The 25471-nt window shown below is 39.8% G+C and overlaps 1 protein-coding gene across 21 annotated transcripts in view; it reads right to left on the bottom strand.

Annotated features, from left to right (window-relative positions):
- ANO4 (anoctamin 4) overlaps positions 1–25471 on the bottom strand; it is a 431104-nt gene that overhangs the window by 74555 nt on the left and 331078 nt on the right. For 20 of the 21 annotated variants that reach the window (XR_009736492.1, XM_061417051.1, XM_061417056.1 and 17 more), the window contains 6 exons: positions 21825–21931; positions 15281–15336; positions 11949–12070; positions 8216–8350; positions 6582–6678; positions 2784–2844 (listed from right to left, as the gene is read on the bottom strand). Coding sequence is in view for 20 of the 21 variants with exons in the window: in XM_061417051.1 (XP_061273035.1) it covers positions 2784–2844; positions 6582–6678; positions 8216–8350; positions 11949–12070; positions 15281–15336; positions 21825–21931 (578 nt within the window). In the remaining variant the exon portion in view is untranslated. The remainder of the gene's footprint in view (positions 1–2783; positions 2845–6581; positions 6679–8215; positions 8351–11948; positions 12071–15280; positions 15337–21824; positions 21932–25471) is intronic. The other variant, XM_061417040.1, reaches the window with a different exon arrangement.

Here is a 25471-nt window from a genome sequence, read left to right as displayed (position 1 = left end):
TCATAGGGTTCAAAAAAGTCCCTTCAACAGAGCTGTGGTGGGTGGGACAATTTTCTTTTGAAGAGCTTGAGGTAATGCTATGCTAAGTCACTTCAGTCGTGTCAGACTCTGTGGGACCCCATAGACGGCAGCCCACCAGGCTCCCCCGTCTCTGGGATTCTCCAGGCAAGAACACTGGAGTGGGTTGCCATTTCCTTCTCCAATGCATGAAAGTGAAAAGTGAAAGTGAAGTCGCTCAGTCGTGTCTGACTCTTAGCGACCCCATGGATTGCAGCCTACCAGGCTCCTCCGTCCATGGGATTTTCCAAGCAAGAGTACTGGAGTGGGGTGCTGAGCTTGAGGTAAAGAAGACATAAAATATATAGGACAAGCCCCTTAAAGAGAACAAGGGTTTATATTTCTACTTGTCAAAGAGGCCATTTAAACATATTCATTGTCTCATAAAGAAATTCTTTTGGTGGGACTTCCCTGGTGGTCCGGTGGTTAAGAATCTGCCTTGCAATGCAGGGGATGTGGGCTTGATCCCTGGTTGGGGCATTAGATTCCACATGCCTCGGGGCAACTAAGCCTGCATACCACAACTACAAAGGCCATGCACCAAAAATCCCATATGACGCAAAAGATCCCATGTGCCGCAACTAAAAACAACACAACCAAATGAGTATTTTTTTAAAAATAAAATCTTCTGATAATTTTGTTCTCTTTTCCTTCTTTTCCCCCAGTCCATCCATTTATCCATCTGTCCATCCATCCAATAAACATTAATCTCTCTGTCTTTAAAAGAAATGTATAAGGACTCCCATGACCATAATGGTCCTTGTGGACCATGAACCTATGAGAAAAACTGTGTATGCAAATTATTATTAGTGCCCAAAGAATGGGCATAAACCAAATGCTATGAAAGTTCAAAGGAGGAAGACACTGGCTGGCTGGTGAAGATGCCATTTCAAAAAAAAATAAATAAATAAAAGATGCCATTTCAGCTGGGCCTTGAAAGTTGGCAAAGATTCTAATATTCATTCTAGACATAAGGAACAACATGAACCTAAGCCCTGAGTGAGTAGAGTTCAATAACCTCAAAATTAAGATTTCTGGCCTTTTATGTACTAGAAGAAATGCATAAATGTTGTAAAAACCATTCAAACCAAATTGAAAATACATAGTGTAAAAGGTCTCTCTCCTCACTGTTTACTTACCCTTCCATGAAGATAACCTCCTCTCCAAAGGAAACCACCATTCATCATTTATTATGAATTTGTTCAGACTTTTATATATGATTAAATTAAAACTCTATAATTATCTTACTAGGAAGATATGTCAAGGCTGTATGTTTTCACCCTGCTTATTTAACTTATTTGCAGAGTACATCATGAGAAATGCTGGGCTGGAGGAAGCACAAGCTGGAATCAAGGTTGCTGGGAGAAATATCAATAACCTCAGATATGCAGATGACACCACCCTTATGGCAGAAAGTGAAGAAGAACTAAAGAATCTCTTGATGAAAGTGAAAAAGGAGAGTGAACAAGTTGGCTTAACTCAACATTCGGAAAATTAAGATCATGGCATCCAGTTCCATCACTTTGTGGCAAATTGATGGGGAAACAGTGAGAGACTTTATTTTCTTGGGCTCCAAAATCACTGCAGATGGTGACTGCAGCCATGAAATTAAAAGACGCTTGCTCTGTGGAAGAAAAGCTATGACCAACCTAGATGGCATATTAAAAGCAGAGACATTACTTTGCTAACAAAGGTCCATCTAGTCAAAGCTATGGTTTTTCCAGTTAGTCATGTATGGATATGAGAGTTGGACCATAAAGAAATCTGAGTCCCGAAGAATTGATGCTCTTGAACTGTGGTGTTGGAGAAGACTCTTCAGAGTCCCTTGTACTGCAAGGAGGTCCAACCAGTCCATCCTAAAGGAAATCAGTCCTGAATATTCATTGGAAGGACTGCTGCTAAAGTTGAAACTCCAATACTTTAGCCATCTGATGCAAAGAACTGATTCATTGGAAAAGACCCTGATGGTGGGCAAGACTGCAGGTAGGAGGAGAAGGGGACAACAGAGGATGAGATGGTTGGATGGCATCACCAACTCAATGGATATGAGTGTGAGCAAGCTCTGGGAGTTGGTGATGGACAGGGAAGCCTGGCATGCTGCAGTCCATGAGGTTGCAAACAGTCAGACGCGACTGAAATGCATGGTACTGAGGAAGATACTATTAAACCCAAACGTGGGTGAAGTAACTCCTTTGAGCTAAATAATTCTTTCAGTGAACATTCCATCATACCTTGTTATTATGGCTATTGGCTTGAAACTATTTAAAAGGACTCAATTCAGCACTGCAAGTAGCTCTTGTGTATAAGGAGTCATTCTGACCAGAACTGGAAGAATCCTAGAGGTGAGTATTCACACACTAGTCAGATGAAAATATTCCACTCACATTAGAAAGTCCCATATACACTGAGATGTGTAATCAGGTCTTAACCATCAGACCTTTTGGTATACTATAACCTTTACTTTTGTCTCCAACAGAAGGTGAATTTTACTCCCATAATGGAATGCTGATGAAATTGTTGGAAGGCTTAAGAGAAAGAAGACATGTTGTCCTGTAAAACGTCACCTTAAAAACAAACCAAATGAATTATTTATTAACTTGTGTCTAACAGAACAGCCAAACTGAATTCACTTTGCTTCTTCCTCTCATATTCAAAATCAGATTTTAAAGGAACATATAATAGAGCAAATGATGGGAACTCAAGTCATACAAATGTAGAACACTTACCCCAGACTGCCATGAAAACAGCAAAGAAAACAGTGGCTCCATTGTCAAAAAGATGGGTTACCTGGGAACATGAATCACAGTTAAACCAATGTCTTATATACAATATTCCAATTCACATTTTTCACATTCTGGAAAAATAGTTCTGATGATACAATGAATTTTAAAGGGTTTCTTTGGGGGATATTCCTTTTAGATCATAAGGAAGAAGTTTTTTTTCCAAACTGTGAAATAGTTTGGATATGGAAAAGAGAATTTGCTCCATTTATGTGAGTATCACTTAGTTGAGCATGGATCAGCAGCCCCAGTGGTGCTATTAAAAATTTCCTTTTGTGCATTATAAAAACTAACACGCATCTACTTATGGATAGGTTTGTATTTAAGACTGGTAGGTATTCATGTTGCTGTAAAGGTTTCTGATTTTCCCAGCACTGGTTTTAATGCCTCATTTATTCTCTTTGAAAACATGTCTATTTTGTATGTACAGCTTTGAACAAACATTTGCTGGGCTGCCCTCTGGACTTCAGCACTGTAAAGAAGAGCAACCCATTAACACAAACCACTTCTACCTGTATTAAAACCTCAGGTAATCACTACATTTACTTCTTATTCATAACACAGAGACAGCTAGCAAATACTTTATTGCTAGAATAATATATTTTATTGCAGTCACCATGGCAGAAAACAAAAATATCTATTTTTGTTGCAAAACTGCCGAGCTCATTTCCACCTCCAGGATAAATCATACCAGTGTCAGGCCAAATTGAAATGATGACTGATATGTTCATAAAGCATAACCTTTTTTTGGTGCTTTATAGCTCTCTATAAAGTATACTTTACTGTCCCTTGGAGAACATGCCAAGTATAAGCAAGTCTTTTCCTATTATATCAGAGTACAAAATATTTCAAAATTTTCCACAAGTTTATGACTTATTTCTTTAAACATAGGAGAGATAGGCAGCACTTAAATACTTAGTGTGAGACAAGTCTAAAGCCAATTTATTTTGATGCCAGAAGAGTGTTACATTGTGTACATCAGGTGGTCAGCATCAAATCAAGCCTGAAAGTCCCAATGGTAGGTGGTTAGTTTGTGCCCCTTGCTAGGGTATTCCGTGGTGGAAACTCCCTGCACCATCAGGGAATATTTTGGAATGGATTGTGGTTGTCATTGTTTTGGGCTGTGTGGATCAGCTTTCCTCCTCTGGGTAACAGGTTTCTCTCATGTAGGTCAGTAGGAGTCACGTGGCTCAAATACAGCCCATAGGAATCCTTCCCTGGGATTGGTATGCAAACACTTGAAGAGACAGGTTTTCCAGCTGCAGTTACCAATCTGGAAATATGTTTATCAGGGTGAATAGGAACGTCCAGTCCCTCCTAAGATGGTGAGCTAGGATAAGTTGATGGCTCCCTCTGCCAAAATCAAAGTCAGAGAAATAGGATAGTCGATTTCAGGAATTGACAGAACAAAAACACAGAAACAAAGAGCCTGAGAAATGCTAGGGGAGTTAGAAGGTTGCTTTAAAGTGTGTGTGTGTGTGTGTGTGTGTGCATGCACGCACGTGTGTGTGAGATGGTGGGGGTGGAGGTGGTTCCCAAGCAGAGTGAGAACACAGGATAGAGAAATATGTAAGTTCCATTCTAGCCCCTACCTCAGTGGTCACTGGAAAATTAGTTTCCCCTCCCTCAGCAATCAACTACAGCAGGTCAAACCATGAGGGTAGGTATTCGAGGGGGTGATGTCAGGGATGCACAGAGAGTCCTGTTTTGTTGGAGAAATGAGGGATGCAGGTGCAGCCTGGCCATTTGGCCTCAGGCTTTCACTTCTCAGTGTTTTCCCTCTTAAACCCCAGGGATGGTTGGTTACAGTCAAGGGGGAGAGCCTTCTCCCAATTCTGCTTTGTTCTAAGCAGGCTTAAAAATGAAACTGGCCAGAAAATTCCTACACTCAGTGCCTGGGACACACTGTTCTCTTCTCTGTAAACTCACCAGGACTGACCTGGCTTCTGACCCTCATCCTAAGTGACTGATTCTTCATGGGACCAGCACTCATGGGCTAAAATAACAGGATATCTGGGGAAGTCAGCTGCCTCCAAAAAACTCCAAACTAGGCAATATACACTTTCTGAAACAGACATTGATGAAATCTGAGCACTTGAAACTATTCATGATGCTCCTTTTAAGGAATTATTATAGCTCCCCTAAAAAAAGATTTTTACTCAAGGCAGACCTTTCACATAACAAACACCCCCAAGCAAAAAATAAATGGGCTTCTGAGATTCCTCAAAAGCAGGATTTTTACACCTGAGTCATTTGTGCTTAGCTCACAATCTTTAAACAAAATTACATTACTGAACAAAGTCTTCTGATTCTCAGCACCACCTATCTATTTCCCAAGCTCACTCTACTGAATTTGTCCTCATCCAGGCAGGTCTATCTGCTTGTTCACCAAAGGAAGGGAGAGTATTTTGTGCTTTTTTGGATCTTTGTAGCACATATTAAGAGCCCAGATCTTTCTAAAATCACAGCTGGCTGCTTATCCTCCCACCAGACTGGCCACCTGCAGGGACAGAGACAGCATGAATGGGCAGGCGGGCTCCTGGGCTGCCGATCAAATGTTCCTACACTTAAACTCTGCAATGCCAGCTGTATACACAGAAAAATCCAAGTCACAGTGATTGCGGAGGTTACATAAGATCTGCCAACCCCTTTTATACCTGAAATCTGGCTTAGCTGATAGGTGGGTCTATCTAAGTGGGTCTTGGAAAACTCTTCATCAGTCTATATTTCAGCCATTGCTTTACATTAATGATACTACCCTTCAGTAATAAACCCTAGAATTTCAATGAACATGTCTAAAACTTTAATAAAGTAAGGTATAATATCAGAAAGGGGTATGTAATAACACATAGAATGGTTCTACGTAATTTTTTCAAAACACTTTCACATCTACTGAGTTCTTTAGTCCTCATGACATGCCATGGGGCAGAGAGGGCAGCTATCAACACTTGCACTTTAAAGATGAGGAAGTTTATGCTCAAAGAGGTTGTACATGTGCAAGGTCAAGGCAGTAAGCAGCTGAGCTAGCCATCAGTCTAGGTCTTTTGGATAACAATGATGGCGAAGAGGAGGAAAATGACAGCAGCTGTCATTTACTGAGATCTTGTCGTTTGCCAAGCACCATACCCACCAGGTGGCTCAGACAGTAGAACAATCTGCCTGCAATGCAGGAGACATGGGCTCAATCCCTGGGTTGGGAAGATCCCCTGGAGAAGGGAATGGCTACCCACGCCAGTATTCTTGTCTGGAGAATTCCATGGACAGAGGAGCCTGGTGGGCTACAGTACAGTCCATGGGGTCGCAAAGAGTAGGACACAACTGAGTGACTAACCCTTTCACTTTTTTCATGCTCTTCATACACCTTATCACATTTAAAAAATAAAACAGTCACCATGTTCTCCACAGATGAGAAAACTGAGGCACAGATGAGGTTACATAATGTGCTCCTACACTGACAAGTGGTAAAGAGCACAGTCAAGATCTGAACTTAACTTGCGCTGATTCTATCAACTGTTCTATTTGCTCCCTGTGATAATAATCAGAACTATAACATTGAAAACACATATGCAATAACAAAGATATCTGAATTAGAATACTAAATGATAAAGATAAATCTCTCCTACAAAATAAACTTGAGAATCAAAGATCAAAATGGACAGAAAGAATGTGGTCACCACTGTCTCTCGGGAAGATATATATTAAATTTAATCCTGCAAAATTAAAATACTGCATATTTGGAATTACCTTGGCATAAACGCAGCTGTCTGACAGCCTCATGAATGGACAGTATTTATCACACACAGGACACATGATGATATCTGTAGCTTGGCAGACTTCTTTACTGGAAAACAGAACAGAAAAGGACTGCTTTTTGATGACATAACAGCATTTTCTTTCCTTTCAATTTCACCAGAATAGTCGACCAGTAAATAAGAGTCAGTAGATCAAATTTTTGCCCTTGGAAGCTTGTTAGCCTTTTCTTAGTTATTAATGTAACCAAGTGCCTACACAGTTTTATAGTTTGATAAACCTACTTATTTATCGGGCTGTTTCTTGGCTTTTCCATATTAATAAGTTAAGCTCAGGAAAACACATGAGGCAAAACATTGATGGTTATATCTCAGATTATACAGGAGTCATTTACAATATTGCACAGGTTTGAAGACATTTCATACTTAATTATGGGAAAAATGAGACACCTTAAAGTGCCAGCCTTATGTGGCCCCCATCCTGACAATTTATACTTTGATTATATTGTGTTAAAATGAACACAGGTTAAGGACTATCAAATTCCCCTGGAGAATAAATTGTTGCTTTTACCATTAGCGATACACAGATGATACCATCCTTATGGCAGAAAGCGAAGAAGAACTAAAGAGCCTCTTGATGAAAGTGAAAGAGGAGAGTGAAAAAGTTGGCTTAAAACTCAACATTCAGAAAACTAAGATCATAGCATCCAGTCCCATCACTTCCTGACAAATAGATGGAAAACAATGGGGGAAAAAAGTCCCAGCCTTAATTTCTATGTGCATGATAAATAAGAATGAATTATGGAGGAAAAATTACATCTCATTAACAATTTCCCCAGAAATTAAAATATTTTTTTAGGTCACTTCTATTTTTGCAATCACTTCTGAAAGGCACATTTCTTATTTAAGGACATTGTCCAGCATTGTATTAAGATCTCTATGAATACCTTAGACTATATTCTAGTGAAAGAGCCAAGATAACAATTGCTAACACTGACTCATTCTCAAGGTCCCAGCAAGTTGGTGAGATGTCTTTCTTACAGGTGTCTAGCTTACAGGTCTGTGTAAGAACACGTAATTGATAAAAAGATAATTAACCCACTATTTGCAGTAGTAGTAGGAAAAAAAGTAAGAAAGAGAACAACTTTGAGCCAGTGAATCAAAGCCATTTGTTCTGTGGATACACATTTGTGTGCTCAGTCGTGTCCGACTCTTTAAGACCCATGGACTGTAGTCCACCAGGCTCCTTGTCCATGGGATTCTCCGGGCAAGCATACCAGCGCAGGGTGCCATTTCCTCCTCCAGGAGAATCTTCCCAATCCAAGGACTGAACCCACCTCTCCTGTATTGGCAGACAGGTTCTTTACCACTGAGCCACCTGGGAAGCCCTCTGTGGATTCACAGTGACTTGTATATCCATAAAAGTGAACACCTTGGTAGCTAGAGACCACAGCGGCAAGGGCAATGGGTAGATAGATTTTGTGAATTGAACCTTTAAAATTTTCCCAGGAGACTGGAAAGACGTTAAAATGAATAGCTAAGTGGACCCACGGTCTGTAAACACTCCCAAACCACAAATACCCATCTCCAAACATAAGCAAAGGCAGGCTCACCTAGAGCTCTCCATACCTGACTTGGCAGTGATCCAGAGTGATGACGCCATACAAAAAGACAAACAATCCAATGAAGGCAGCTGGGAAGAGCATGCCGGTGTACCAGCCCAACCAGGCAAAGTACAACCCAATCTTCTCTCCAAAGTACCGCCTGTTTATGATATAAAAGTCTTGCAAATTATATTGAAGTGTTTATAGTCAGGCATTCTAACACTTTGACCAGTCATTTTACTTTGTGGTGGCTTTACTGGTAACCATACAGACAAATTAAGCCAATAGAATGGAATGTTTGACCAAATCCAGGCTCTGGACTTAAACTTCTTTTCCTATTACTCTATAAAAGAAATAGTATGAACCCTTTCACACAAGAACATGATCATACACAAGCTTGTTCTGAAAACATAGGATAAACCCAGCTCATTCAGGAAATTATGTATAATACTGTTAATTATGAGGAATCAGGGGAATCTGAAGACTTGGTGCCAACATATAATATTTTTGCCATTTCTGAGTGTGTGTTAATGTATGTATTATATATTTTTTTAAGAATAGTAAACAAAATTACTGCAAAAACCTTTAAACACCCCCTTTTAATAGTCTGTAGTTTTATAAGATGTTTACAATGCTAGAATCATAAGATATCACTAATAAAGAACTCTACTGAGACTCAGTATGAATCAATACTGAGAGCAACCTTCCCTTTTAAGTGAGGACTTTTCACAGGCATCAACATCTACTTCTATAAATATTTTTCTGAGACTAACCAGTCTGCTTAGTGCCCTGTGGTCTGTGAAGTTTGAAAGTGTCCAGGGAATTCTTTGGGTTTTATTCCTTAAATATTATTATTGTGTTTTCTATCCCACATTTCATAACTTAGAGCTTAATTATTTCTTAGTCCAGTGTAAGAATATTCTAATTATTTTTTATTCTCATTCTAGACAAATGTTGACAAATGTTGACCATCTGTCTCTGAATACTGTCTGCTGCTCTCCTCCTACACAATGGCTCCTAAAAATCATGAATTATTTATCATATCTCCTACTATGTCTCAACAGAAACCTTCCTCTTCCAGAAGACTTTTACAGCATATATTCATATACACATAAATTCATTTATTCATTCAACAAATTAAAAAACACCTGCTCTATGCCAAATACTGTGTTAAGTGCTGAGAATACAATGGTGAGCAAAATAAGCTTGGTCCCTACTCCTCTGAAGCTTGTGGGTGACAGAGGAGACATATATAAATCAATCAAAGAAATAAGCTTCTAGTTACAAAACCGGGAAAAGAGAGGAGAGGGACACAGTGCAATAAGCATGTATAACAAGGCAACCTGGCAAATTAAGCCAGGGAAGACTTCTTCCCTGAGGCGGTGACTGTTGTGCTGATGAATGAAAGTTCACTAGGTAGGGTTAGGGATAGAGTCTTTCCAGGAGAGGAAACAGAGGCCCTGTGGTAGGAGTGATGTTGGTGAAATAAGGGCAGTGTGGCTGGAACACTGACAACAAGAAATGGACTGGGACTTCCTGATTGTCCAGTGGTTATGACTTTTCCTTCCAATGCAGGAGGTACAGGTTTGATCCCAGGATGGGGAGCTAATGCCTCGCAGCCAAAAAACCAAAACATAAAACAGAAACAATATTGTAAAAAAAAAATTCAATAAAGACTTTAAAAATAGTCTGCATAAAAAAAATTTTTTTTAATTAAAAAAAAAGTAGGCTGTTGAGGTAGGCAAAGGCTAAGCCTTGATGGGCCTTGCAGACCATACATTGACTTTTGTCCTGAGAAAACTGAAAAATGGTGAAAGGATTTTAGCCAATCCAGCCCCTTGGACAGCAAGGAGATCAAACCAGTCAATCCTAAAGGAAATCAACCCTGAATATTCATTGGATGGACTGATACTGAAGCTGAAGCTCCAATACTTTGGCCACCTGATGTGAAGAGCCAACTCACTGGAAAATACCCAGATGCTGGGAAAGATTGAGGTCAGGAGGAGAAGGGGGCAACAGACGATGAGATGGTTGGATGGCATCACTGACTCAATGGACGTGAGTTTGAGCAAACTCTGGGAGATAGTGAAGGACAGGAAGCCTGGTGTGCTGCAGTTCATGGGGTTTGCAAAGAGTTGGACAGAACTTCGTGACTGAACAACAACAAGGGACATGACCAGATTCACATTTTGTCTCCAGGGTAGAGAATGATATGGAAGGGCCAGAGACGAAAAAGGAAGAGCAGGTAGGGGAAAACAGTCATAGTCCAGGTCACAGGTGAAGGCAGTAGTGGCAGAGGAGGTACTCAGTGTGATCTGAGAGATGTGGAGGAAGCAGAATCTAGATATAGGGCAGGAACTATTTAAGATATGTGATTCCCCAGTTGCTCAACATCATTCCATTCAAATCTTGCTTGTGTTTTTCATGCCCCTTCTCCTTGGCCAACACCAATCCCACTGCTCTTCTAGCCTCAGCTCTATGGAGCCTTACACAGGGGCACTGGCCCATATCCATCCTTCCATTTTTCCTAATTGCTGTCAAACTTTTGGCCTCTATCACACATGTTACCAAATTATGCAGAGCCTTGTTTTCCAGTTGTTTCAAGTTTGCAGGGCTGGTTTTCCTGAAGGAAAGCATGAATTTCTCAAAGCCAGAGACCATGGGTTCTCTGTCTTTGCCAATGGTACTTAGTTTTGTACTAGGAACACAATGGATAGTTAATTAATACTCATTGAAAAATTGTAAAATCTTAATCAAGAAACTGTCATGGATGGGAGATGCTTTGCCAGGACTGACTTTGATTTTTTCCCCTCTTCTATTCTATCACATATTGAGACTGGTCAAAAGTAAATGGTCTCATCTCAGAAAACATTTTTCACTCTCTCAGGTCATGTGGATCATTTGTTACTCATACCCAGAAAGGGTCACAATTCATCAATGTCATTGGGTCAACAGGAGTAAACCCTTGTAACAAGGACTCTGGAAGGAAGAATGACTACCCAGGGAGATGAAATGTAAGGTGAGTTGTCTTATTTCATTTTCCTCTGGGCTCATTTTTTAAAGGCTCAGGGAAAAGTGATATTAATCCACCTAGTCTAAGAAATAAAGTATGATTTTCTTTTTAATAAGGAATCAATGAAGTGTGGATTGTCATTACCCAATCTGAATTATCAGTCTCTAAATAAAATAAACACTGCCATGCCAGAATGTTGGGCATATATAGATCATTAAAGAACAATCAATGAATGATTATCTCAAGTTAAATGCAGATACTTTTTTGACCTGTGGGATTAAAACAATCTTTAAAGGTTATTAGTTTGAAATGAAAATTAAAGTAAGCCTAACATTTATTAGAATGACAGCACCCTCTATTTCCTATTTGCCTAAGAGTTACTAATAGTCCATTGTCATTAATACATGTAAGCAGTGTTACCTCTCAACAATTGTTGTTGATACTCTGTCACTAACAGTCACGTGGGTGATGAGCTTCTTACGGAATCCTGTGAGAGGTCTGGTTTAATCTCACACACCCCTTTCTAAGTCCCTTTTAGAGGAAACACCAGCCTCAGCAGGAGGAGGTCAGGTTTACCAAGAACAATCCATGTCCTCTGATGAGCTGCCCTCTTGGGAAGAAGCCAGATTTGAGTGTCAGCTGTGCATCTCAGTTTGTTTTTTGCCCAGTGTTGGCTTGTCCCAGCTCACAGTCTGCCCTAATTATTCTGCATAAGCTTTATATTCACAGCTGGTTAAGAACTCACCTTACAAGATCCAAAGGCTGGTATTTATACCACACACCCCAGGACGCCCAGCACTCATAGAGCAGATGTCGGTGGTTTACCGCTCCGTGGGTTCTGATGGAGTTTTTACTTCTGTAACTTCCCTGGATAAAAACACCATGGCCAGTGAGGTAATACCCACAAAAGCCAAGAGCAAAAACTGATAGTAATGCTAGTTCTTCTTGTTTTTATCTTTTTAAGGTAGTGAAGATACTCTGTATGATACTATAATTGTAGATGCATGTGTATTATACATTTGTTTAAACTCATAGAATGTATGGAATACAACACCAAGAGTAAGCCCTAAAATAAACTATGAACTTTGGTTGGTTATGATGGTTCAATGTAGATTCATTAATTAAAACAAATGTTCCCCTCTTATGGGGGATACTGGGAGAAGCTATACATGTAGGGAGCTGTAATACTAGTTTTTATGGCAAGAGTAGCAATAGGGATGATATAAGGATAGATCCATTCTATTGAAGGGAAAAGAGTAGGATTAGTTATTCTGGACATAATTTTGATGTTGATGCCATGCAGTAAAAAGGCCACGCTTGCTAGAATCAGGCAGGTCTGAACTGAGTTAAAATTCAGTTCTGTTACTTTTTAGCTAGGATATCTTAAACTCTCTGAGCCTTGGATTCCCAGTTCATGGTGGAACTAACAACATCTGCCTCATTAGGTTTCTTCTGTGATTTGAATGAACAAAGCATCTTGCTCAGAGGCCATGCCCAAGACTTAGGAGTTCTCTTTCCTACTTGTCTCAAGACTAAAATATCGATAGTTGGTAAACAGCTGGTCACATGGCCTTGTGACAAAGGGCAGAAATTTTTACAATGTAAGAGTTGTAAGTCACCTCAAGTTTACAATAATTCAAATATAATTTGACATCCTCATGGAACAAATGAGGATACCATGGGTCAGAGGAGTAGGCTTTTTTTTTTAAGTTCAGTTAGTGTTAATGCTAGTTTCACCAACAGAAAAGGCATGCTGTCTGGAGGTAAATTATTGACATTTTAACTTGAGAAGTCTTTTCTTATGGGGAAGTGAACAGGCCTGAGAGACAAGGAACTCACTCAGGTTCTAGTCTTAGCTCAGCTACCAACTCACTCCATAACTGGGGGTGGGCTAAGCTTTCTCTAAACCTCTATTTAAGTTTTCACCATAAAACAAGGCAACAGGAGCTGCCCTTCTTGCCTCTGAAGGTTGTTATGTGGTCAAATACTATAATGAGGTTAAACTGAGAGCAAAAGTCAAAAGAGCGATTATGTTATTACTGCAGCTGCAATTACTAACTGGAAAATTCTCTTTTCATACAGTGCAGGGATTTAGCAAGATATGAAAACCACAGAGAAGGCCTGGAGTTATTCTGGGGTTTCACAGTTGCATCTCCTCAGATATCGGCAAGTCCACCCCAACTCGTCTGCATAGAGACTCTGTTCACCCACAACTGCTCAACCCTGCCCTTACTGTGGGCAAGGGGTAGGCAGTGGGAGAATGCAGTTCTCACTGAAACCCTTTATTGGGGGCAATGCCAACTAATAACCACATGGTATTATGGTTTTTCCTGTGGTCATGTATGGATGTGAGAGTTGGACTGTGAAGAAAGCTGAGTGCCGAAGAATTGATGCTTTTGAACTGTGGTGTTGGAGAAGACTCTTGAGAGTGCCTTGGACTGCAAGGAGATCCAACCAGTCCATTCTGAAGGAGATCAGCCCTGGGATTTCTTTGGAAGGAATGATGCTGAAACTCCAGTACTTTGGCCACCTCATGCGAAGAGTTGACTCATTGGAAAAGACTCTGATGCTGGGAGGGATTGGGGGCAGGAGGAGAAAGGGACGACAGAGGATGAGATGGCTGGATGGCATCACCGACTTGATGGACATGAGTCTGAGTGAACTCTGGGAGTTGGTGATGGACAGGGAGGTCTGGCTGCAATTCATGGGGTCGCAAAGAGTCGGACACAACTGAGCGACTGAACTGAACTGACTGAACTAATCCTCTGGGGACATGTGTCTTTTGAGTTCAGAAACATCTGTGTGTGGCTTGAGAAAACTTTTATGTCAAAATGTTTGCTTCTATCACACAAAAAGGATCATTCCAAAAAGGTTTCATGACTGTCTGTTAATAGGGTCTCGGATCAAAGCATCTAGTTTTCTTAATGAAAGAGGTTTTAAAAATTTCACTGAATACTCTGTGGTGACCTCAACACAAAAAAGAGGGAATTTATGTATCCGTATAGATGATTCATTTTGCTGTATAGTAGAAACAAACACAACATTATAAAGCAACTATACTCTAATAAAAAATAGTAGTAAAAAAAAAATGGTATACCACCTTCTCCATCCTCCTGGTGTTTAAAATCAAGAGCAGAAACTCCATAAGCCATATAAGAAATATATTTTGGGAAGACCTGCCATTGCTGGGTAGCTGGAACTGTGCTCCGAGCTGAACTGACAAACTGTTAACATTGTTTCTAATAGAAGATTGTTAAGAAAATCTAACAGTAATTTCACCCTGCCACTGTGTGAGGTCTTAGAGGACACTGGCTTAGAGGACACTGGCTATGTTCTCGGTGTCATACTATGACTGGTATGGAGTAGGTACCATGAAAATGACACTAATCTCTCACCAATCATGAGAATTATGGCCCTGAAAACCCATATATGCAAAGAGAATTAGAGGTTAAATTACCATATATGTAAAGATAATTCTGGATTAAATTACCTAAAATCTAGTGGGAAAAATAGAGGTAAGGGTAATTACAGTTACATTTATAAAAGTCCTTATAGATGACAAAGATCATGCAGTAAATAAGGAGAATATAAAAATTTATACATCTTAAATAAGCAACAATAAGTACACTACTATTAATTTCCATTTATCATCTTTTAGTTACTAGAGCCTTCACAAGATGGCTTCCTCCCACTCTTTAAGGATTAGCTATAAATTTTTTGTTGTTGTTGCAGAGACTATATATTTCAGAGACATTTTCCCCCTGGGTCTAGCACGTCATACAAATTTTCAACGCCTCTTTAATTTTATGACTTGGAGTCCCTCAGCCATTCTTCTAAATTCATGCTGAGTGACTCTTGATTCGAGTACTCTTGCAGTTACATAAAAAAGATATGGAGAAATAAATCTGTGCTGGGCGAGAGATGTAACAATGCAAGTAGGGCCTCCCCATCTATTCACTGAACAAATTAGATTCATTCTAAACAAATGTCGTATCAATGAACGCAATTACTGACTATCCCCAGAAGCTGATTTATTAACAAGGAATTGACAGAGAAGGAGAAAAGGCAGGACAATACCTCGTGCAGAGGAAATGCAGCTTCATAGGAGCCATTAGTAAGCAAACGATTCAGACCTACAACAATAAAAAAGTCCAAAGTGAATCCATACTGAGTTTAAATCCTCCTAATGTAAAAGTAATGTAAGGGTCATACTTTTTGGAGAAAACAACCTATATCTTCAAAAGTAGTTCAAATACGTCTGGGGGACAACAGTTTAGAAAGTTTTTCTATCTGCTAGGAAACTAGAAACAAAGACTAGAAAATCAAGTTTTCAAATAGGAAAAACACGATGAAGCATACCTAGCATAGTGCTTGGCATAGAGAAGGGAGGGCGCTGGGAGAAGTGGATGAATTAATCACGCCAAAAAGATGACCTTCCACCTGAGCTCTCCTATTTTCATCCAGAAGCTTCAATATGGACGAAGCCAACTCCTTTGCATTGGGCTAGTGGGATGACTTTGGAAAGTCCTCTTGTTCTCAGTCCTCAACTGTCTCTTCCATAAGGTGGGGGAAGGATATTGGACATGTGGATTTGCAATGGTTTTATTGGTCAGGTATAAACCACAGTTTCCACCCACACTTAAGGGGAAGGGATTACACATTCAGGAGTCACCCCCAGCCTGTGTCTATCACAGGTTTATGAATTTGATTTTTTTTTTCAAAGAATCAGCTTTTGGTTTCATTTATTCTTCTCTATTTTTTCCATTTCATTGATTTCTTCTGATTTTTATTATTTAATCTACCAACTTTAGACTACTTTAATTTCCTTCCCTAGCCCCTAGTTTCTTGAGGTAGGAGAGGTCATTAATTTGGGACCATTTATTTTCCTATATACGCATATGGTGCTATAAATTTCTCCCTGTACTGCACACTTTTTGATACACTGTTTTTTCACTTTCACTGAATACGGCAACTTTCTGATTTCCCTTTTGATTTCTCTCATCCATGAGTTATTTAAAAATACATTATTTAGTTTTAAATATTTGTAAGTTTTCCAGAGATGGTCTTATTGATATCTAACTTAATTCCACTGTGGTCAAAGAATTATTGTCTTGTTTTATGTTCCTCAAGTATGGTCTCTTGGTAATACTCTGTGTTCACTTAAAAAAATTGGGTATTCTGCTGCTGGTGGTAGAGTGGTCTAAAAGATCAATTAATTTCATTGATAATGTTTAGGTCTTCTAACCTCCACTGATTTTTTGTCTACTCGTTCCATTAATTATTGAAAAAGTGGTATTGAAACCTCTGACTATAACTGTGGACTTGCCTATTTCTCTTAGCAGTTCTATCAGTTTTTACTTTGTAGTTTGAAGCTCTGTTATTAAGTGCATAAACATTTAGGATTTCTATGTTTTCCAGATGCACTGACTTCATCATTTTAGAATAGCCTTCTTTATCCCTGATAGTATTCTTCGCTCCAAAATCTATTTTGTCTGATATCAGTATAGGCCTTTCAGCTTTCTTTTGGTTCGCACAGTATATATCTTTTTTGGTTCTTTTACTTTAAGCTATTTGTGTCTTTAAAGAGTGTTTTTTGCATGCAGCAAAAAAAAAAAAAAAAGGTCTTGCTTTAATTATTTAATGTCAACTTCTGAATTCTGGATTGGAATTTTCAAACCATCTATATTTAATGCTAATTAAATTATGAGGTGCTCTACTAGTCTCATTGGAAATCCCTTTGGGTTGCTCTTTCTCTGGCCTTGGGTAGCTTTCTGATGTGTGTACTAATCAGTACTCTAAATACTTGTGGAGGCTCTCTGCAGATCTTTAGGGTTCTCCATGAAGCTCTCTGTTTTCTGGTGTGTTGCCCTGTGAACTCTGGCTGCCTTGGTCTCCCTGGATTCTAAGCAACATCTTTTCGACTTGGGGAGTCTACTAGGTTCAGCGCGGGTTCTTTTTCCCTCTGTTGCTGTCTAGAAATCATCTCAAGATAGTAAGCTGAGGCAACTGTAGGGTTCACCTCATTTGTTTTCTGTCTCTCAGGGATCCCTGTTCTTGGCTGCCCAGTGCTCAGTGTCTTGAAAATAGTTGTCTCATACTTTTTGTCTTTTCTTTTCTGATTGTTTCAGGTGGGAGAGTAATCTTGTGCCTGTTACTCCATGTTGGCCAGAAGTGGAAATATAATGTTCTGATCTTTAAAGTTTCTCTCAGATCAAGAGTGATACTACTTCCTAAAATGTACTTCAAAGAAGATGACTGGAAGGATGTCTCTCAAGCAACATTTAGATGAGTGCTCTCCATGTTTCAGATCCTGATTAGAGGCAAGAGGCTTAGCCTAACTGGAAAATGAAACACGCACCAATTCACTTTTTATTGATGGAGGATCAATCAATGTTTAGGTACTTTTAATCATGGTAACATGATTAAATGTATTTTAAGATGCTTTGACATTAACTCTAAATGCCTAAGAAAGACAGCTGAAGTATAAATATCCGTAGGGCTTTGTCTAGCACAGAGGAGGCCCTCGATAAATACCTTTGTAATGAATGAACAAATGATTGATTATGTAGAAAACTTTGACTTTCTGGAGCTTCTATCAAGAATTCTACATATATCATCAATCATTTTCAAATATTCCAGATAATAGCAAAAGATTCACAGGGACCTAATAAGAGACTTCTGATGATGAAATTCTCTTGTGAATTTGTGATAATTTATCAAAGTCCTGAAATTTGAGAAAACAGTTAATATTTAAAGTCTTCCCCTTTGAGCATCAGTTTTGAAACTACGAATTAATATCAAGATTTATTTTTTGTACTTATACTGTTAAATAAGTCTTTTTTATCTATTAATTGCTCTATTTTGAAAATGGAATTCACTAGGTTTGATTTTCAGAGTTGTAATAATCTCAGAGTGAAGTTGAAAAACTTATATTGTGGTAGTTTTCGCTCCACTGAAATACCCTCATAAATCATGTCTACAAACCATATTTTAGTATTGTCTCTAATCCATGTTGACCCATGCAAGATGCACTTTCAGAAAGAGTTTCAGCCAGAAAATAACGTAAGATAAACATTAATTCTATTGATGGATTAAATTGTCTTATAACATGTTTCTTTTAAATATGAAACTGAAGATGATTATGAAACATTGGGTCAACAGAATATTTATACTTGAACGTCAAATTTTTCATCATAATGTCTGATCCTTGGTTAGTAATTTAGTTTGTGGTTGGTTATTTCTAAATAGACATTTTTTCAGTTCCTCACTGACTTTCAAAGCACTGGGGTTCTTGATAGAATTCTTCTTTCATCAAATAAGAGAAATTTTTACAACAATCATTTCTTACTAGTAACAATACTACATTTCCTGTGTTTTTTCAGAACATTTACAAATCATTCTCTCTGCCCTTTTTCTGTCTCCATCTTGACGAACTATAAAAATAACCCACATTTTTAGTTGCAAAAATTTAAGCACAATAATTGCTATATGGCCTCACTGCATAGTCTTTGATTGTGTAAGAATGCTGATGGTTAGACACTGATCATGTTTAAAAGATTTTCAATTTGGTTCAACAAGCAATCTGCCTGTATGCCAGATACTGTGCTAGGCAGATGATACAAAGACAAATAAGGCAACTCATTTATAATTGAGAAGCTTGTTATCTAGACTAGCAGTTTTTAATCGCAGATTCTCAACACCCTAATATATTATGAGTTGTGAGGTGTGCTAATATTATACTACCAATACTAATGAAGAGACTGGTTTTAAAAATTCTTTGCATGCTATGAAATAATCCAGAATAGCTACTGCCCTAATCATTTCACTTCTACTCACTTGTTTTCTAGTAAGTTCCTGATATGCTGTTAACCGAGAAAAGGATGAAAAAAAGTATGTGTAGCATATCCTAAGTTTGTTAAAAAAAATCACATGGACAAATGAGGTATAAAGATGAAAAGAGCAATTAATGTAATATTTAAGTTATTCAGTACACAAAATGTTAACATTGGTTCTCTTTAGTTGGTAGAATTTTCATTGTCATTGAAAGTAAATAATTCAAGATAATAAAAGAAGAGTTGTACATGGCTAATTACCATATAGACTGCAAAAATAATTTCCATAGGAATTCAGAAGAAGAAAAGACTCCTCTGAGCTGGAGTGGCCATGGAGGACATTACGAAGAGGATGTGTCTCAAGGATGGATGACTGCTGCAGAGAATTTAAGGACGTGCTAACCCATAACCCTATGTAAATCAAGAAAGTCCTAAATCTGGCTCAATGTCACCATACCCACCTACACTGACTCTCACTGAACATAATATTCCAGGTGTATTCAGATCTGGACCAGGTATCTGATTCACCCTATTATATTTTAATTTATACAGCTTGTAATCAAAATAGTTTTTGGCAGCTTCGCCATACTAGTGACTCACACTTGCATTCAACTAAACCTCCCAAGTTTGTCCCTCTTCATGATGTGTTGAGTAATATTTCTCCCACACAGTGCCAAGGTAGCTATTTTGCTGAATTTGAGTATAGCACTTAACATTTACAAACTATTGAAAGTCATCTCTCAGATGTGGCTGAGAGTTCCAGATCACTGAGCTCTTTCAGGATCCTAACTCCAAGTGACTAACATAATGCATCCTTCCAGTCTCCACTCCACCTGAAAGCCTGATGAGCAAACTGTTTAGGCTCTGTGCCAGTTACCAGTTGACTGCTCCTTAGCTTTGCAGTAATGCAGTTCGACCCTGTAAATATTTCTCGTTTGCCAGATGCTGCAATGTTCAGCTTTGTCAGTAGAAGGCCCTAGAGGGACAGTAGGGGAGGGAGGAGTTTGTTTTCCTGGTACTAGTATGCTCCTCCCAGCAGGCTTCTGCAACTCATAGCTTCTATGGAACCCGGCACATGTAGTTCATGGTAGCCAGCAGCCCTGGGATCTCCTCAAGGGCAGGTGGGCCTTTGAACAGCATCATAGGATGATGACACTGGGCAACAACTCCCAGTGAAGGGGTTCCTTTGGAACCCCTCTAGCCAGCTTCTCCCAGAACTTGAGAGGGCGGATTCACAGAGAATCCTGCTGGCACAGAAACCCCAGCAAACTGCTTTGCCGCGCAATGATCCATAACTGCCCCCCTTCTAACAAGGTCTCCATCTCAGCTTTGTTGTGGGGCATCTTCTCTTCTATTCTTTAGAATTCTTCTTGCTCTTTACTAGTCAGTCCTCTGTTACTCCAAACTTCCATCACAATTAATTATTTGCATTAACTTTTCCTGTTCAAGGAAAAGTTATCAAACTGATAGTTCAGTTGGTAAAGAATCCACCTGCAATGCAGGAGACTCCAGTTCAATTCTTGGGTTGGGAAAATCCGCTGGAGAAGGGATAGGCACCCACTCCAGCATTCTTGGGCTTCCCTTGTGGCTCAGTTTGTAAAGAATCCACCTGCAATGAGGGAGACCTGGGTTGGGAAGATCCCCTGGAGAAGGGAAAGGCTACCCACTCCAGTATTCTGGCCTGGAGAATTCCATGGACTGTATAGTCCATGGGGTTGCAGAGTCGGACACGACAGAGCAACTTTCATTTTCACTTTCCTGTTCAAATTCTGTGTGATTTTTTTATCTCTTGATTGACCATGATTGACACAGGTCATCATTCAAAGCATAAATAAAAGTCTTGCTGGGACAGAGATATGGACAGAGCTCCCCAAATCTTCCCAGTATATAGTAATCTACTTAATAAGGCAGGAAATTTGGTAATATATTATGGAAAGATTCTCATGCAAATATCCCCAGTGTAACATGTGGAGGTTATTTGCTGGGGGTGGTGATTATTTGGAGAATTTACTTATGTATGACAGCTCCCTGTGCCTGCTTCTGCATCTTGCCATACACTGGCTCCCTCTTGTCATTCAGGTTTTAGTTCAAATTCCAGCTTCTCAGAAGAGCATTCCCTGACCATGCCATCTCAGCATGATCTCTACCCCCTAGTCAATCTCTATAACATCATCCATTTCAATTTCTTCATGTTATGTACTGTATTTATTTATTTATTGTCTGTTCTTAACTTCCTGAACATACACTTCAGGAGAGAACTGTGCTCATCTCCCTAACATCTTGCTCAGTGCCTGGCGCACAATGCATGCTCAGTCATTTCAGTTGTGTCTGACTCTCTGCGATCCTGTGGACTGTAGCCCGCAAGGTTCCTCTATTCATGGGATTCTCCAGGCAAGAATACTGGAGTGGGCTGCCATGCTCTCCCTGCAGGGGATCTTCCTGACCCAGGGATGGAACCGGGGTGTCTTACATCTCCTGCACTGGCAGACAGGTTCTTTACCACTAGCACCACCTGGGAAGCCCACCTGGCACATAATGGGCACTCCTTAAATATTTGTTGAATTGAGAGCACTTTTCCGTGGTCTAAGATAAATGAGATGATGTGTTATCTTTTAAAAAGCGATCTATTAAAGTTTCACACTTCTGAGTTATCCATCAAGGAACTGTGCAGTTAGAGGCTTTATAAATCACAAGCATTTCTAGAATTGATATCAATGTAATAAAACCAAAGGGAAAAGTCTGTAATCCTCCAAATGAAATGTAACTTGTTATACTGATATACTACTTACCAATTTTGTTTTTTCCTTCTTCATACTTTATTCTTTGTAAAATATGATGTACAATTCTACTTCTTGTGGCATTGTTGAAGAAAGTGTCTTTGTTGTGTATGATGAAGCTGTACACACATATTGAAAACACAAGGATTAATTGGAGCTGAGGGATCTAATCTTTGATATAATTTGGTGTGACTTAGAGAGCTATGTCTTCCATCTGTCACAGAGACGGTAAGTCTGGAATAGCATAAGGAATCCTCCCCACCCCAAGATCACACCAGAGGCAAGAGGCTCATGAATCTTAGCAGTTTTGGTTCTCAACCTCCCAGTCATTTACATCATTGTGTTAGGAAAGGGCTGGAGCTAATTACAATTAAGAAACTTGCAACTAATAGCAAGTCCATTCCTCACATCCTGTTTTTTTCTCCTCAGTAAGGTCATCAGATAAATTCAACTAAAAACCATATTGCATTTATCTCCTTTTGTCTTCCACTTCATCCTCTCCCATGTCATAATCACATGATTTTTCAGGAATTTTGAAATCTGAAACTGACCTAGGTGATGGACACAGGTCTTAGGCAATCGCTCTGGCCTGGCTCAGGGCTGAGTCACTAGAAACGGCCTCTGTCTGTTCCTTTCCCACCTTCTCCCCTGGATGGACCACCCCTCTTCTAGAGCACGTACTTAAGACTGCTTCTCTCTCAGCCAAAGGCCCATCCAGCCTCCACTGTTTCTCACAGGACTCATATGAACACACACAAACACAACACTGAGTTTCCCAGTAGGTATCCCTACCCCGAGCCAACAGACGGAGCTTCCAGGACCACACAATGCAGCATGAAATGGCCAAGTCCTCCCACTCAGTAATGGGTTAAATGGTCGAATATGAGAGATACTGTAAGTATAGTTACTTCATAAATTATAGTTTATTATCTCAGCAGACTTTTATAGTATGTTGCGTGAATTGGACACTATGTAAGGCTTATCAATAGTGGCAGTCATCACCCTCAAAACTCAACTCAGAAGTCACTTTCCTCAGCAGGTCTCCCAACCCCTCCAACCACTCTTCTGCCCTCCAAGGAGTTTACTATTCATTCTCTCCTCTAAGCTATTTCTTATCTTGCAAACACATCAATTTACTGATCATTCTGTATAGTCATGTATTTATTTTCATTAATGAATTCAGTAAATGGTTATGGAGAACACTCTATAGGGTAATGATTATCCAGTGGGAAATAAAGCAGATACAATCTTTGACCTTGAGAGGCTTACAGTCTAGTGGGAAAGATAAACCACAAAGGAAAGGAACATGAGGCAGATATGGGCAGAATCAACCTCCTTGTTCATGCCTTTTCCCACATAAGACAAAAGGCTGAATTGTAATAATTTCTGTAGTCCCAGGAGCTAGTGAGTGGCTGCTGCTGCTAAGTCACTTCAGTCTGTGCAACCCCATAGACTGCAGCCCACCAGGCTCCCCCATCCCTGGGATTCTCCAGGCAAGAACACTGGAGTGGGTTACCATTTCCTTCTCCAATGCATGAAAGTGAAAAGTGAAAGTGAAGTTGCTCAGCCATGTCCGACTCTTTGAGACCCCATGGACTGCAGCCTACCAGGCTCCTCCATCCATGGGATTTTCCAGGTAAGAGTACTGGAGTGGGGTGCCATTGCCTTCTCCAAGTGAGTGGCTAGTACACAGTAATGGTGTAGGTTTTTGAATAGCAGTAAGAGAGGGTTTGTGTGAATTTATATTGGAAATTGCTATTAATTTTTAAAAAATAAGATGAATTCTTGGGAATTACTCAAGTCATCTAGATAAAACTGGCCTACACAAAGAGTGGTCCAGGCATGGGGTTTGACTGTGGAACAGAATTGAGGATGTGAGGTTGGGATAAAGGAGAAAAAAGCCAGAGAATATGAAGACAAAATGTAAATCACATGAATGGATTCCTTGGATAAGAGCTTTCTGTTCACTTCTATTGCACTTCTCTTATATTCTGCTATGGAATTTACTTCTCAGAATAAAGTAACTTGACTTGATACAGGAGAGATAAATGCTATGTGGGTAAATGGGAAAGCAGCAGCATTTATCTTATCTCTTCTCTAGGGTTGTCTGAAAACATTTTATGGCGTCAAAGGGGGAGAGGGGAAAACTGAGAGTTACAGCAAATGTAGTTCCTTTTATCTTATTCTCCTCTGCTTTTCCACCTTATTTGAGATAGACTATTACATTTTAACATCCATAAATATGTCATAAAGAAGTAGACAATAAATAAAAAAGTCCATTTTGACTCACAATTTTAGATAACTGAAAGCTGATAAGCACAACCATGCTTGACAAGATAATTCTGGGCTAAAAGCCCGTGTCTCTTGCTCCTCCATTAAATGATTTTCTGCCCCCCGCCTTTTTTTTAAATAGCATCACATTACATTTTGTGAGCTCATGTAATCATTCTCTGTAATAAGCATCACAGGCGAACCTCATAATTCTGTTTTCCTCTCCTTTACATCTAGGTCATACCTGGATCCTAGAGATTCTATAATGAGAACAAATAGAGAGAACCTGTGCTGCCGGCCACTAGCTCCAGATATGTTAACTCATGCCATGCTTACAATAACCTGGGAGGAAAGTACTTTATAGCCTGCATATTACAGGAATAGAATCAGAGAGGTTAAGTGATGTACCCAATGTCACTCTGCTAATAAGGGGCAGAGCTCAGATGTAAACTCAGGCTGTCTGGCTCCAGAGCTCTCATCTTATCCATGCCACTCACTTGCCTCCCTGGGACAAACTTCTGACTCCTGGAGGTCAGCTCTGCTGGAACTGTTCTCCTTGCTTCTTACTTATCCTCAGAGCCCCAGCTCAGGTCATATCTCCCTCCAAAAGTCTTCACTGACCCCCAACTCTCACCCTGAAAAGTATTATGGTGCTACAAAAAGAGAAGGGAGCATAAAACCATTTCATGGAGGAGGGAGATAAGCTTTTAGTTCCAACATCACTCCTGATTTCCCTTAAGACTTGGAAGTGAGATTGACCTCAACCTGCATCCCAGCTTTGTCACTTACTATGGGGTGTTGGGACCATCCCTCAACTTCCCTGGGTCTCAGTTTCTTCATCCGTGGGATGGGATAAAACTGGAATCATCCTCCAATAAGATTTTTGCAGAATTAGATGAGACGATGGAGAAGGCAATGGCACTCACTCCAGTACTCTTGCCTGGAAGATCCCATGGACAGAAGAGTCTGGTGGGCTGCAGTTCATGGTGTCACAAAGAGTCGGACATGACTAAGCGACTTCACTTTCACGCATTGGAGAAAGAAATGGCAATCTACTCCAGTACTCTTGCCTGGAGAATCCCAGGGATGGCAGAGCCTGGTGGGCTGCCATCTATGAGGTCGCACAGAGTTGGACATGACTGAAGTGACTTAGCAGCAGCAGCAGCAGGTGAGATGAGCACTGCTGAGCCCTGTTTGGCATTTAATAGGCTGTCAGAGTCAGCTGTTACCACTCTTGTTGTTTCTGTAACTTTTATATAGAACTTTTCTGCTTACATGACTTTTCTATATGAGCTTCTTTAGAGCAGGGACTGGCCATGTGCATCTCTATTTCCAGTATTAATACAGGGCTTGGCACATGACAAGCTCTTAAAGTTGGCTCTCTGAGA

The sequence above is a fragment of the Bos javanicus genome, chromosome 5 (assembly GCF_032452875.1).
Source record: "Bos javanicus breed banteng chromosome 5, ARS-OSU_banteng_1.0, whole genome shotgun sequence".
Classification (NCBI taxonomy): Eukaryota; Metazoa; Chordata; class Mammalia; order Artiodactyla; family Bovidae; genus Bos; species Bos javanicus.
Note: the sequence above shows the minus strand (reverse complement) of the source record. Positions and strands in the feature narration are given on the sequence as shown.